The sequence below is a fragment of the Quercus robur genome, chromosome 1 (genome assembly GCF_932294415.1).
Source record: "Quercus robur chromosome 1, dhQueRobu3.1, whole genome shotgun sequence".
Classification (NCBI taxonomy): domain Eukaryota; kingdom Viridiplantae; phylum Streptophyta; class Magnoliopsida; order Fagales; family Fagaceae; genus Quercus; species Quercus robur.
The window spans coordinates 25,108,876-25,125,391 of NC_065534.1; the positions used below are offsets into that span (position 1 = coordinate 25,108,876).

Here is a 16,516-nt window from a genome sequence, read left to right on the forward strand (position 1 = left end):
ACTAGATCGATGACCTAGCAACTAGATGGAGGAGGGGAAGTTGCTATTTTAGAAAATGTTTTACCAAATTTTCAAAGGTAAAACATTTTACTACTTTTTACAATTTTGACTATATTTTACCTACAAAAAAACACTTGAAAATGGGAAAAACATTTTTCGAAAAATATTTTACTTTAAAACAAATGGAGTGTAGAATCTTAGATTAGGAGTGGTAAACAGGCAGGTCGGTTCAAGTTAAGTCAATCATAATAGGATTGAAAATGGGTTCAGGTAAAAAAATGGTTCATTTAAGTGGGTTAGAAATGGGTTGGATACGGTCAACCTGTATTTTACATTATTTTTTTATTTTATTTTTTAAAATGTATTTGCCACTTGGTAAGTCATATAGCAAATTACTTGGTGTGAAATGCATTACTTTGAATTTACCACCCATATCAAGAAAGTGCTCAGCTCAATAAATTGATACTTGTTCAATACTTATAAAATTATACAAATCGCAACATTATTAATCAAAATAAATAGCACAAACACAATGAAGACTAGTCTACCCTTTGAAATTTTAATTAAAACAAACACACAATATCAACATCCCAAAATATAAAACAAAAGTACAAATGCCCAATTAGATAGCATATTTGATATATAGTAAAAACATATAAACAATTTAAAATCTTAAAAACTAGTTTCAAAATATAATATCTTGAAAAATAATCTAATAGTTGTATTTAATTTTACTATTTTAGATGTTGTGATTGTTTCTCTATTTCAATTTGGGATATACATCAAAGTTTGATTGTTTATTTATGTGTGGAGCAAAAAACAACCACAAGAGCCCAAGAATGATTAACGGGCTTGGGGAGTGAGCCCATTACAATTAATTTGTAGAGATGGGAATCGCGGACCAACACTTGGGCTTCTTATTTAATGGGATGAAGTTTAAGAAATGGTCCAGATGGGAAGAAGTAAAAAGTAGACAGACAAAAATGTACAAAGTAATATATTGATTCTTTCCTTGGTCAGCCAAGGAAGCTTGTTACACTTAGAAGTTTACAAGTTTGGGCGTTTTCTCTCTCTCTCTCCAAGTTCTAGTCCCTGTTCAATGAGATCCCCTTTCCCTTTATAATAGTTTCCTTTCACCCTGACCCTCCACATGGAGGGTGGTTGATCTCCCTTAGATACTTGTCTCATCTCACCTTTGGAGGAAGTGCTGAGTGAACTACAAGTTGTCTTGACACTGTTCAGGTGTCCTTCAGCCATTACTGCGACTGACATAGTGGGTGATGGGCATTCAATGCAAACATGATGGGTTCTTCCTTGGAAAGTTTCCCATTCTCTCTCCTCCCATACCGACCACTGTTGCCTCTCTCAGTTCATGCTTCCCAGCTAGGGGCGAGGTTCCTCTCGTTCAACTTGGGAGGTCCACGCCCAAGACACCTCCTCAAGTTGTTAAAGGCCCTTGTCTCTTTCAAGCTATACCAAGTCTCCCAGCCTAGTGCTTGCCTACTGGGATCGCACGACCCTCGGGCGTGGTCCAACAAAGGTGCTATCCTCGGATCCCCCCACCCCCCACAATTTATTTATACATGGTTTCTTTTATAAATATCACGTTATTGATAAGCAATATACACTCCATAAAATATCATCCTTTTATTTTGACTATGAATTGTTAAAAAAATACGCCTAATTATCCATAATTTATTCAAATTTCATTGATATACTTTAGGTTCACTCATTTCACACTTATGAATACTTTTCATACATGTTTATAATTTCAAATATATGCTTTTAAGTCTAATACAATCATATTATCTTGGTATGTACTCGATCATTTGATATCTAAAAATCGTTACTGAGGGCTGCCACAACACGGCCATTGCAGTCCCTAATAATTACTCCAATGCTGGAGTTATTCCCCAGGTCTGAAGTAGCCCCGTCAACATTGATTTTGAACACTCCCTGGGGAGGAGTTTCCCATCTGGATGAAGGATGACTTGGAGGGGTGAGAGCCAAAGAGTTGGCCTTTCTGAAATCCTCCAAAGTGCAGGTTGCCAACTGCCACACTTGAGATGGGGAAAGGGGGGGATCATTATGCACCAATTTATTTCTATTAGACCAGATAGCCCAAGATAACACAAAAAATAATTCTAACTGTGGGGCATTTGATTGAAGAAGGTGCAGAACCATGTCTAGAAAGGACCACATGAGACACAAGGAACAAGATAGATCAGCCCAGTGACTCCAAAGAGGAGAGGCAGCTTCCCAATGAAGGAGAGCATGATTGATATCCTCAATTCCCAAGCCACATATAAGGCAGGCATTATTACTCTGAATCCCTCTTTTGCTCATATTCTCAAAGGTAGGGAGCCCATTAACACAAGCCCTCCAAGCAAAGATTTTTACTTTTGCAGAAAGGTTTAAATGCCAAAGTTTTCTCCAAAGCAATCTACAAGGGTCCCCAAAGGAACTTTCACCCACCTCCATTGTTTTAGCCAAATTGTAAGCTATGTGATAGGCACTTTTCGCCGTAAATTCACCTCTCTTATTCCCAATCTAGATAATCTTATTTGACAGTTTTTAAACCCCTTAAAACAATTGATTTAACCTAGGTAGTTTAGCCAAGTTGTTACTTAGTCCAATTTCACAAGTCTAGGTTATCACAATAACAAAGATCAAATCAAGTAAAGCAGCGGAAAATAAATAATACAAGATATGATCACCCAGGAAACCAAACCGGTAAAAACTTGGGGAGGATTTGACCTAGCTATCCTCAAGGTAAACGTGAATCCACTATCTTGAAAGAATTGAAGTTCATACAATCAGACTTACAAGCCCCCACATTTGACTTCTTATTGCTACCAACTAGTAGAACTTACTGACGCCACCATGTGCAAGCTCCGAATCCACGGACTCCTTCTTTCTTGGATTCACCACCAGCTACAAGCACACCCGCTTGTGTATTCTTTAAGCTTCAATGGCAGCAACTAAATTGATCATCAAGGTGTAGAAAATATCTTCTCCTTGAAAACCCTAAGTTTGTGTAAAGGAAAGCTCCTCTAGATCTCACAAGAGATTTACACAAACCGCAAATATGAGCAACACTAAAACATGGCTAGGGTTTGACTTTTATACTTAGGACAAATAAGAAACCCTAAAAACGTTTTAAAACAAATAGGACTGAGTTGGACAAATCTGTAGAAAAGCAATTTGCCCGAGCTTCGATTGATCGAGCCAGGCCGAAAGCCACAGTGTTTCCTACTTTAAACTCGATTCCAACTTTACATTGACACACAACTTTGAGCTAGTTTTAAACACTTCTAAACACATTGTTTTGATCATGGTTTGCCAACAATACACATTAGAGTTCTAAATATATAAAATCCTAAACTTTAGAACCTAACAAACTCCCCCTTTGAAAATCCGTGACAAAACACAACTTAGAAGCTCAAAGTTTACAAAATGAAAAGCCCTTTACAAAATAATGCTCATAAAACAAATTCAATCCTAACTACTATCCATTAGTTGCAAGTGTAAACAGCAGCTCAATTGAATCAACTTGTATATTTCCTGAAACACTAAACAAAATGCATAACTGCATGTGTGAAAACAATACAAGTAAACAAAATAACTTCTTGATTTCAAACAACACACAAATAAAGACATATATCAATGAATACCTCATAAATATAAATCAATAAGCAGTTTGAAACAAGAAACAAATAAAGTACCAACAAAACATAAAACTCCCCCTCACATAAATATCCCATCAAAAAAACAAGGTAAGAGCTAAAAATGTTAAGTACACAGTGAAGCACCTAGATACAATCTAAAAACTCCACAAGCTCCAACCAAAAACAAATAAACTCCCCCTGAAAAATAAAAACAAAAGACCTACAAGTACTCCCCCTTTTTGTGACGGAATGCCAAAGGGCAAACAAGATATCCATCATCAAAAGGGAGGTGGTCTAAACTGCACCAACTCCGCACGCAAGGCACGAATCTCATTAAGCACATCCACCAAAATCTGTCATTGAGCCGCCTGAACGGTCAAGACATGATCCAATGTGCGACGAATGTCAGAATCATCCGAAGAAGTTGGTGGAGGAACATCAGCATCAGCAGCACCGGAAGTCTCAGCAACAGCTGTACCTGTAGAAGAGGGAGGAGGGAGAACACTACCAGATAACGCACCTCTAGTATGAGGAGGAGCAACTCTTAACTGAACCGCCCTCTAACGAAGAAAGGTGGCACCTATGGGAGCAATCACATTAACAGGCTCACCCGACGGAAATCCATCTAGACCTAAGTAGAGCAGAATCCGATGAATGAAAATAGGATGAATTAGCGCATGCCCTACAGTAGAACTCCTATGAACCTTGCTCAAAGAACGAAGGAACAAGTAAGGAAAACTGATAGACGCTCCAGAAGTAAAAGCATATAAAAACACACATCGCTCTAAAGGGATGGTGTGGAAGTGAGAGATAGGCCACACAAAATGACACACTATCCTAAAGAGGAGATAGGCCGTCTCGGTAAGCTCAGCGGACGTGATTCGAGGATTAGTACCCCACTGGATAGATGATCCAGTGATGTAAGACATGACAACGTCTAATGAGGGTGACTCATCATAGGGATAGTCAGCATCCCGAACAACCAGCACCCTAAGAGCCTCAGCCACTACCTGAGGGGTAATGGTGAACTCTACATCTCGTATCCAACTCCTAACTAGGGTGTTGGAATCATAGACGTGGCAAGAGAGGTTTGAGTAGAACTCTCTAATCAGGGCGGTCGGGGGTGGATGATCTATCTCTAAGAGAGGCAACCAACCTCTAGACTCAAAATTGGCCCTAATGGTCAGATCAAGCTGATCTAACACAACTGCGCGCTCAGATCAGATCTTACGCTTACAGTTCAAGGTATCATAGGCTTCTCTACACTTATCATTCTTAAACAGCTCAACCCTAGGTGGAGACTCAGAGGAAGTGGAAGTGGTCCTATGAGTTCTAGTTTTCCTAGGCATGGTGCTAAGATAAAGATCAAAACACAGAGCGAAAGAACAAACACCACAAAGACAAAAACCAAGGACAGACTGCAAGTTAGCATAAAAACAAAATATAGAACAAAAATCTATATGATGCATGAACAAGTTTAAATGTCATGATGCATGATCTAATGCAGTGAATTAAGTCCAAAAAGGTTCAAATTACAAAATTGGCTTGAACATTAAGAGTTTTAACACAAAAACTCCAAAATTTTAGAAACCACTTGATCAATTTGAAAAATATTGACGAATTGATCATTACACATGATATAATAACAACAATAATGACGAAATACATCAATTAGATAAGCCAATTTTATCAATTTAAGCCAATTTGACAAAATCCCCAATTCGGATCAAATTCAAAACCCTAGAATTTTCAACTTTTCAAAAACCACAAAATTGATCAAATTAAACTATAGGGAACATCAATATAACATCATGGCACAAAAACCCATTGATCAATTTCACAAGAATATGCTTGAATCATCAAAAACCCCAATAAGTGTGAAGATGCCAAAAATACCCATGAGAATGCATGAAAAATGCATGAAAGAGAGAACTAAACTTGAAAAAGAAGGGCAAAAGGAACTTACCGGCTTCCAAGGACAAAAACCTTGCAAAAAACTTGAAGGAAAACGACAAAAACTTGAATGGTGGAGCCTTGAGCCAACGCGGAGAGAGAGAAAAGTAAGAAAAAGTTTGAACAGTGACTTTGAAAAAGTCCAATTTAGCTTTTTTTAAAAACCTGATATACGAGTTTCGATCGGTCAGACCATCAAGTCCTAAACCATCCACTCCAGTTCATGAGACTCAACAAGTTCAACATGAGTTTAGTCCTCCATCAAAACAAAGAGGTACATCCAGATCTCAGGTTAAAGGTCCTTCCTCTAGAGTAAGGTTGAATCATCCCTCCTCAAATATATTGGGAAGTCTGAATGACAATATGAGACTAAGGTCAAAAGCCTTAAGTGTAATTACACACTCATGCTATCTGTCCCAATTTGAACCGAAGAAGGTAGATGAGGCACTTTAAGATGCTGATTGGGTAAACTCTATGCATGAAGAACTTCATCAATTTGTGCGGAATGATGTGTAGGAATTAGTTCCTAGACCAAAGGGTGTGAATGTAATTGGAACTAAGTGGATCTTCAAGAACAAGTTAGATGAACATGGCACTGTCATCAGGAATAAATCAAGACTTGTTGCTCAAGGCTACACACAAGTGGAAGGGATTGATTTTGATGAGACCTTTGCTCCAGTTACAAGATTGGAATCCATTAGGATATTACTGGCTATAGCTAGTCATCTAAACTTCAAGTTATATCAAATGGATGTCAAAAGTGTTTTCTTGAATGGAATGCTACAAGAAGAAGTTTATGTTGAACAACCTAAAGGATTTGTTGATCCTCACAGACCGAATGATGTGTATAAATTGAAGAGAGCACTGTATGGTTTGAAACAAGCTCCACGAGCTTGGTATGATAGATTGACTGCATATCTTACTGAGCACGGCTTCAAAAGGGGATTTGCAAACACTACTCTCTTCATAAGAAATGATAAGAACAGTTTTGTTGTAACTCAAAGTTATGTAGATGATATTGTTTTTGGTGCTATTAATGACTCTCTTGCTCATTCTTTTGCAGATGAAATGAAGGCAATGTTTGAAATGAGTATGGTTGGTGAACTAACATATTTCTTGGGATTACAAGTGAAGCAAACGGATTCAGGGATCTACATCAACCAAGCCAAATACACAAGGAATCTAGTCAAGAGATTTGGACTGGACCATGCTACCCATGCTAGGACACCAATGGCTGCTAATGCAAAACTAACAAATGATCCATCAGGTGAGTCTGTTGATATTACATTATATAGAAGTATGATTGGATGTTTGTTATATTTGACTGCTAGTCGGCCTGATATTGCTTTCAGTGTTGGTGTTTGTTCTAGATTTCAGTCTAATCCTAAGGTTTCACACTTAAATGCTGTTAAAAGAATAATTAAATATGTTGCTGGAACTTGTGACTATGAATTATTTTATAGCAAAAAGTCTAATCTGTCTCTTGTTGGTTTTTCTAATTCTAATTGGGCCGGCAATGCTGATGATAGAAAAAGCACCACTGGTGGATGTTTTTATGTTGGTGCTAACCTTGTTGCCTGGATGAGCAAAAAGCCGAGGTAGAATATATTGCTGCTAGAAGTTGTTGCTCACAACTTCTTTGGATGAAAAAGGTTTTAAAAAATTATGGGATATCTCAAGATACCATGGTGGTTTACTGTGATAACTCTAGTGCTATTGACATATCTAAGAACCTTGTTCAGCATTCTAAGACTAAGCACATAGAGATTAGGTATCACTTCATTAGGGATCTTGTTGAAAGAAAAATTGTGTGTCTTGAGTATATTCCTACTGAGCGTCAAAATGTCGACATTTTTACCAAACCTCTTGATAGAAGTAAGTTTGAGATTCTTCGTCAAGTGATTGGTGTAATTCTGTGTCCCTGATTTGTATTTGCCCTCATGGTTCTTGTGCTTTATTGCTCTACCTTTTGTGACCATTGTTCCTTGGTTTTATTTTTTCTTTGTTTCTAGGATTTGCATCGCATAACATTCAGGCATTTCATTCTAGGTGTTTTTTTTTAATAATAAAAAAAAAAAAAAAAAAAAAAAAGGAGGGAAGCACATTTTGTTTTGCACTATGCTTCTTGGTTTTTGAGAACAAGGTTGGTCAATTTATTTTCACATAACATGTCTTTTGTACCTTGTTTAGCTTTGATGAGCTTATTTATTGCACTCTACTAGTTGAAGATTTGTAGTGCATGTTGTGTGGGAAAGATGTGTATGGTTTTTTGATTACTATGTCTTAATCTTGAAGTCATATGTTTTTAAATGTTGGACTTGACCTTATAGAGAAAGGCATAAATAACAATCTCACCACTGTTCACTAGCCAATCATGAACACCTTAGTACATATCATAAGATTTTGTGCTCGAGAAAGTGTAGCACATGCACAAAAAGAACATAAGGTGAAGCCTCGGTTAAACTTCTTAATTCTTAAAATCAAAATTGGTGTGTACTATTAGGCTTGATGCCAAATCACATAATTAAAATTGATGTGTATATTATGAGGCAAAAATCAAGAAACTTACATGATTGCAAGCTTATGATCTAGGAGATGTGCGAGTTATATAATGTAACTTTTTAGGTGATAGTCTCTTTTAAACTCTTTGTGATGAATTTTGTAGACTTTGTGATCGATTGTTATTCACATATCACCTCACATGTATCTCAAGTTTTTGCTAGTTGCACACACTACACAAGTTACTCTTTGCTAAACTTCGTACATGTTATTGTGTATGATCTTGTTGTGGCCATCCAAGATTAAAAGTTCCTTGATTTTAATGTAAAATGTGTTTAATGTTTGCGCTTTGAGGACAATTGATTGAAAATCTTGATTTTGGAAGATTTGGGTTGAATTCAAGTTTTTTTAAAACTTTTAATCTCATACTCATGCATTTTATTCATGAAATATTGTGCTTTGAGGAGTTTCTGCATTAAATTGCTCTGTTTTTCAAAATTTTGATTTTTAGGATTATTACTATTTCTAATCACCAAAAAAAAAAAAAAAAAAAAACCGAGGGGTGTGATTAAAAATTATTTCACCTAAAAACGCATAAATTTTCATCCCATCTCTAAGTATTTTTGTGATTAAAAAATGTAGTAATCTCAAATTATAATTGATGCAAATTATAGAAGAGCCTCAGAGGCTAGTCCTGTTATTAATAGTAATAATTAAAAAAAAAAAAAAAAACTTTGTTTTGTTAACATGTACTCTTAAATATGTGTTAATTGACAATTTTAAGAAAATTTTTAATACTTTTTTTTAATAGAAAATATAAAAAAATTTGTCAAAATTTTATTTTTTAATAAAAAATATTTCCTAAACTAATTCCCATAGAATATTAACTTCTTTTATTAAGAAACACTAGACAATATCAATTTACTATAAATACTAGCAAAACATGATTGATTGATGTCTTAGGTAGTTGATAATGAACAATATGCTATAAGTTGAAATTCTACAATAATAAAAAGAAGTTTATCAAATATCTTTTTATGTACTGTGCTTTTAGGAGATTGTTGAATATTTCTTTATACATCATGCTTTTAGTGTATCATTATTCCTTTTAAGGATTATTCTCAATGACAGCTCTATGAATTATTTTTAGGTTGGTCACTTAGAAACTTAAATTATACAAAATTTAATATAGAGATAAATTTAATATATTAATGCAAAAAAAAAAAAAAAACACGCAAATACATGAAACATTACAATTTCTTTTCACTAACGAAGAAAAAAAAAATGGATTGATAAAAGATAAAGTGGGAATTGAGGATATTGAGATGAGAATAATAAAGTGAGAGAAAATTTGAAATGATAAGAGAGAGAGAGAGAGAGAGAGAGATATGATATTTGCTACAAATACAAGTCGAATCGAATTGTTAAGGATTATTGCAACTTCAAAGACAAAGAGAGCATAACTGTTGGCATTGTAAAGGAAAACTCATGACCACAATATTTTTTTGGGGTACATTTTTTAATGAAAAATGAAATTAGGGATTATTTTTATGTAATAGGTTGAATGAGTTATAAATTTAAATGATCAAAGATTTTTATTTTATTTGTATTTTTGTTTTTTAATAGGCTTTTTGTTAAATAATTTGTTCACTTGTTATTTGGTCTAATCTCTTTTTTTTGTGGCTATTTTTATTGTTTTTTGAGCCAATTTTATTGTTTTTATTTAAGCTCTTTTTAAAAAAGGGTTAAGGATTATATTTGACAAAGGGGAAAAATTAATTTTAAAGTAATGCTACGTTTATAATATTTTCATAACAAATCTTGTGCATGGGTCGAGTTGGGTCGGATTAAAGGAATTTTTTGAACCAATCCACCATGGTGGGTCAAAAAAAAATTCAACCCAGCCCAACCTAACCCATCACATAAGTTCAACCCAACCCAACCCACATGGGTCGGGTTGAACCCATGGGTTGGACAAAATTTATATTATTATTATTAAATTAAGTAGAAAAAAATATAAATATATTATAAAAAAAACCAAAGATTGGTATCAATGTAACTCCTTAAATGCAAACAACATTAATGACACAACAATGGTAATTTACTAGGATTTGTGTAAACTAATTGGCTTTTATATAAGATAGGAAAAGCTACTTATTTATTAAAAAAATTATTAATTATATAATATATTTTAAATATATATATATTAAATTTATGGGTGGGTCGGGTCAGGTCGGGTTTGGCGGGTTTAGAATTTTATGACCCAAACCCAACCCAACCCGCCATTAAAAAAAAAATTGTAACCCAACCCAGCCCACCAAGCCCTAAAAACCGACTTAACCCGACGACTTGGGTCGGATCGGGTCTATTTTGGTGGCTTGATGGGTTGGCTGCACACTCCTACAAGTTGTTATTGGTGGGTTAAAAAGTAATGTCAGTATTGAGCCAAATTAAAATTAATAACAATTTACCACATAGAATTTATTGTGAAATTATTGTGAAGATGTTGTAAATGTAGCATTACTATTATTTTTGTGAACTCAAATTCTTATTATTCTCAAATTAGGGTGTTCACATTTTTACTAATGTGGTTAAAAAAAGTTAGTTTAATATATAAATATTATATATATATATATATATATATTAGGTAAATAAGAATTTAAGTGCCTATGTCGGATATTACCCATATATTTTGTTTGGGTAATCGGGTCTGGATTTGAGTGCTTGTGTTGGATCTTTTTGAGGAGTGATGTGATGTGATGAGACAGTGTGAAAGTGAAGTGTTTGACAAATTTCTATTGGATAATAATGCTTACAAATATGGAGGGTGAGGATGAGGGTGAGGGTGGGAAGATGCATCAAATTAGGCAACATCGATTCAATTTGCATATGTATGTTATTAATGAAATTAAAATAAAAGTTTGGGTAATCGGGTCTGGATAGAGATAGTAGTCTACAATTGAAGTTCAAATCTCTTCTTCTTTTTTCTTTTTTTTTTTCATAAAGAATTGAAGTTCAAATCTTGCCTTACTTTCTTAGTACCATTTTATGCTCTACCAATCAAAATTGACCATCAATAAATCAAAGCAATTAATGAGGAGCCATGGACACATCACAACTTATACAATAATTAATTAGAAAAAGTTCTTATATATAACACATATATTTATGTGCTAACCTTTCTCCCCTCTAATACCGTCTTATTAAAGTTTGTATATAAGTACCTATACAAACATACTGTCTACTGCTTCATTTATGTTCTTTTGGGTGTTTTTTTTTTTTTTTGAAATAAATAAAAATAATTCATATATTAAATCATGAACACTACTTTAAAATATAAAGTAGTTATAAAAAGAAATTGTAAATCTTTGTTAATTTGTAACACCTGCCAAGAATGAGAGCATGATATTGGTAGACGTGTCAAAAGAGAAAGAAAGACAAACATTTTATTGTGATTGTCCATTTCAGTCCAAGATGGTGGGCCTCTTCTTTTCTCTACCAGTTTTTGATTCCTCTTTTCATTTTTTGGTCCTTATTCCAAAACGGCAAAACCAAACGGAACATGCGAAAAAGTGAAAAACGAAGGGAAAAAAGAAAAAGAAAAAAAGAGGGAGGCGAGACTTAGAGAGATTCACGCTGCTGCGGTGGCAGTGCCACGTATTAGGAACACCCTCATTCACAAAATTAGGAACACCCTCAAATTAAAAAAAAAAAAAAAAAATTTATTATTATTTGCTCTACTTTCAAACGAAGAAGTACCCTAACTTTTCCTCTCTTAGTTAAACTATTTTGAAATCTTATGATTCTTAAAATGTTCCATTGTAAAATATCTAAAATACCCGTACTAAATTTAATATCCCAAAAAAAATTTCCGTGTATTTTGAGTTTTATGTGGTAGTCATACTTGGAACATTGATTTTCCTAGGTTAAATATTCTAGACTTAAAATTTTATCTAATGGAAACTTCAATGACACATGCCTTTTGTTATCCTTATATATATATATATATATAAATCTTGGTGTTCATTAAAAAATTAAGTAAGCTGATATCGTGGCTAGACTCATAAAATGTAAGATAATAAAAATGAACTACGAATAACAAAATCTTTATTGTGGATAATTGCACGTATTTGATGAAAACCTTCAATTGTAGTATATGATATCATTCATTGTACAAATTGAAATATTGTGACAATGTCTTAGCAAAGATGATATTAATTTTCACTCTTAGAAGCTTTTAGTGAGTTAATGTTGCCTTTAGCAAATAAGTTCAAAACTATCATGACAAATAAATACTCATATATTAAAGTAGTTAATCTAAGTTTAAATACATGGTTTCTTTCTTCTTCAAATAGTAGTTCTATCATAATTTTCTCACGTGCCGCCCAAACTAGTAAATAGTAAAAAAGTTAAAATGGTGTAATATGTTAGTGTTATCATTGATTTATTCATGATATTCTATATGACTATAATATATTGAATTATTGTATTTATCTCCAAAAAAAAAAAATTATATATATATATATGGCAAAGAATCTGAATTACCATATATGACAATAATATGTTAAATCATTGTATTTATCTCCAAATAAATATATATATATATATATATATATATATATATATGTATGGAAAAGAATCCGAATTATATCGTTCGTATACTTATGGTATGATATGTGTACTGTAATTAATGAACTATGAGTGTTACCATGCTTGACCAAACAAGTTTTGTGATACTGTTGTTATGGTATTTAGGATCCAAGTATGATAATGCTAGCATGATCTCTCTTGTTCAGAAAATAATCTTATGCTAGATATTCAATTGTCCGCAAAACCATGTTTGCTCTTGCCAATCCTTTAATTCGTTTATTTTACATTAGTTAGTGTGTATGAAATGGAGAGGATTGCATTCACTATCAATCTACAATCATAAAATTAACAATATTGATTGCAGGTCATTCAAAGTTCAAACCAGCCAAAAAACTATTACATGTACAGATAAAAGAAGCAAATTATTATAGCCACAACAGTCAATTAAAATCCAACAATCTAAATCCCACACCACCCAACCATTACGCAAACTAAACTTTCCCTAACAATTCTTGGTTATATTGTCCACACGCCAGGTCCAGAAGGCACATACCGTTGAGAATTGGGGCCTAATAGTTTACAAGACATGGGCCACAAACTACTATTAGGATGGACATAATCCTTGAACATGTAACCTTCAAAGGTTTTCAGAGTGTACTCAGTACTGTTGGGCTTGGCCTCGAATTGAATAAAATACTTTATTCCACTACTGGGAATCAACTGGATCTTCACAAGTCTCACAAATTCAAAATTTGTACCCTACACCAATTGTTCGTAATCAAAGAATTAATAAGGAGTTATAAAGCATATATAGATGGATATTAAGAAGAAGAAGAAGAAGAAATAAACCTTAATTTTGTTGTAGCGCTCTAACAACGACTGTCCATTGAGAGAAAATTCATTTTGTTCCTGTTCACGAAGCTGAGAAACAAGCAGATATAATTGAAAACCTTCTCATAAAAAAGAAAAGAAACACACTCACTCACACAATGTAGCACATACCTGTGTCTCGGGGATCCATTTCCAATATGGGTAAGATCCGTGAAGTTCAAAGGCAAGGGGGAAGACAGGGGCAAGGGTGGACATAGGGCGTTGAGGGCAATAGTCACAGTTTGAGAACAACGAGTTTGCTTTTGTTTTTTGATGGATATTGGGATCAGATTTGCCTTCTTCTTTTTTTTCAAATTGACGGGTGAAGTCTTTGAAGTCTGAAAAAATTACAACCTCATAGTCCTCATAATCTGCCATGATTCGATCTCTGAGACCAGAGAGAGAGATAACATGAATTTTGCATTCTTTTCTCAGTAAAGATCCACTCACGGGCAAGGAACAATCAAGGCAAACTGAACAAAAAGGTAAAAAGGAAGTAACATACAACTACAAGCATGTTTTGGACACAAATCTCAAAGGTTTTGGACACAAATCTCAAACACAGTACAGTAGAGAGATACACCGAGGAAACATAACATACAGACGCTTGAACAGAGCACAACACAAACCACATCAACAACATGTCCAAACGCAAGGCAAACCAAGTCAGATTGAAACCCCAAACCTAGAAATATACCATCATTAACTTGAAACCCCAAAACCCCAATCAAAATACCAAACACACAAGGATCCACAAACCAATTGTTTTGCACCCAAAAACAAAACCCCAATTTTTCAAACCCTAGCAACAAGCCAAACAAGAAGAAAAACCATAGGCAAACAATACAAGGAAGCCATACGAATGAATAAACCAGAGAAAAAGAGAGCGAACCACATAAAACAAAAAACAAAAAAATCTCTTAGAATATAAGTCTCAACCGTAACCCGTAACCCTAACCATGGCATAAACTAACAACCGCCAAATAATCAGAGCCTTAAAAGACAAAGAATCAAAGAATTCCATATATACGAAATTAACAAATGTAACATGGAATTCAATCTAAACTAATCAAAGCAAAATCAATACCCCTAAATTACAGAAAATCGAGAGAGAGAGAGAGAGAGAGAGAGAGCTTACTTGCAATTTGCTTTGCGAAGAGTGGATCCGATAGAAACGGAGCGACGCAAGCCAAACAAACGGACGACTATGAAAAAGAGAGAGCAGAGAGCGTATTGCTTGTTTGTGTTTGTGTTTGCGTTGTTATATATTAGGAGGGAGGCGGTGGACAAATGGGTGTATGTATGATACTGCCTAGTGGGTTTGCTTGGGCTGTGAAAACTTCTGAGTAATTGAGAGAGAATGACGTGGGGGTTTTTTTAGCCTTTGGATTGTTGGTAAATTTTGGGGTTGAATTGGGATTCATGTGAGCTGGTTTTATTTTATTTGAAGGTTTTGGAAAAACTGATGGGCCGAGTGGTGTTAGAGGGAATCTGAGTGGAGTGGGTTTAAGGTTTTTAATTAAATGGGGCTTTTAATGTCAGTTGGGCTTTGTGTGTGGGTTTGATAGAGTTTGGGCTGCAGTAGCTCGAGGGAAAAAGGCTTAAGTGTGCTGGGTTTCCGTTGGGCCTAAGTGTTCCTACTTAAGTAAATCTCAGACTGGGCCTATGTTGCACACTAACGGATTGGACTCCTCCTGACTCCACCCAAAAAAAGTTTCCTGCAGAGGTAAACAAAACTTTATTAAATATGCTTAACCTGTTTGGCCACTCTAGTAAAAAGAAAAAAAAAACAAAATGCAGTCCCTAAAATAGCTCTGAAAAAGAAAAGGTAAAAAGGTTACACATCATTGACTCATTGCTACATCATTATGGTTTTAAAAAGAAACTTTTATCAAGTCTCAAATTTAGGCGTGTCACTACTATTCATGGAAAACTTATCCAAACTTTCTTTTCTTTTTTATTTCATAAATTTTCAATTGATGGTGGGTCTTATATCTTAATATTTTATACGAAATAATATATATTTAAAAAAAAAAAAAAAAAAAAAAAAAAAAAAAAAACTAACTAATGTCTTTGTACATTGGTACTATAGTCTCAAACCCTAAACCTCCACCTATCTTCTTTCTCCTCCATCTCTTAGACATTTCAATTTTAAACACTAGTCTAGGTTTCTACTACGAACCCAAATTTAAATACTTTGAAAAATAGAGAACAAAAAATTTGAATTGTACATATTATTTAAAAGCAATCAAAAGCAATAGACATGTATGCAACTTTAGATATCTAAATTTTAAAGAATCAAATTAGATATCTAAACTTTATGTAATTATATTAATCTCTTACTTTAATTGTTTGTAAATATGAATTGGTTATTTTTGTTTCGATATGAAATATATATTTGTACTTAATTGAAATTATGAAAAGTGCTGAGTATAATAATGAATCCAAATCAAGTTCCTATATACAATTGTTTTTGTTTTTGTCTTTTTAAGAATAGTCTTTAAATCTTGCCCCCCTTAAATTGAAATTCTGGCTCAGCCACTGGGTTCAAATAACATTTTTTTTTTCTTTTTGGAAAAGTAAGTAGAATTTTTATTTACTCTATAAATTACTCAAAGTTGAATTCTTGACTTTATTTTAGTGGTTAATTATTTAATTCAAATATTATTATGCATATAGATTTAATCAAATAACATTCAGAACTTTCTGATTATATAAAGTTTGAAGAAAACGGAGCTCGAAAAGGCCTCTAAACATTTGCACAAAAATCAAGTCAAAAATAAAAAATGATAGATTGATGATTCAATATCCCATATAAAAAGTTAAAGAGACAACTAAAACAAGACTCCTGTCAATGGATGTCTATAGGCATTTGTTAATGGGCTATTTTAGAAAAAATTTAATACTACTTTCATGGACTATTTTAGTCTTTACTC

At 33.9% G+C, this 16,516-nt stretch overlaps 2 protein-coding genes across 2 annotated transcripts; one reads left to right on the forward strand and one right to left on the reverse strand.

The window, feature by feature from the left end:
* The first annotated feature begins 6,713 nt into the window (after positions 1-6,713).
* Positions 6,714-7,223, forward strand: LOC126691626 (secreted RxLR effector protein 161-like). Its single transcript, XM_050386707.1, has one exon. It carries the CDS (start codon positions 6,714-6,716, stop codon positions 7,221-7,223), a length of 510 nt encoding a protein of 169 aa, XP_050242664.1.
* Positions 7,224-13,006: 5,783 nt separating this feature from the next.
* LOC126727072 (uncharacterized) lies at positions 13,007-15,294 on the reverse strand. The gene is made up of 4 exons (XM_050432542.1): positions 14,719-15,294; positions 13,713-13,968; positions 13,560-13,631; positions 13,007-13,469 (listed from the first exon to the last, which is right to left on the reverse strand). Exons 2-4 carry the CDS (start codon positions 13,956-13,958, stop codon positions 13,227-13,229), a joined length of 561 nt encoding a protein of 186 aa, XP_050288499.1. The 5' UTR covers positions 13,959-13,968; positions 14,719-15,294; the 3' UTR covers positions 13,007-13,226.
* Between the last annotated feature and the right edge of the window lie 1,222 nt (positions 15,295-16,516).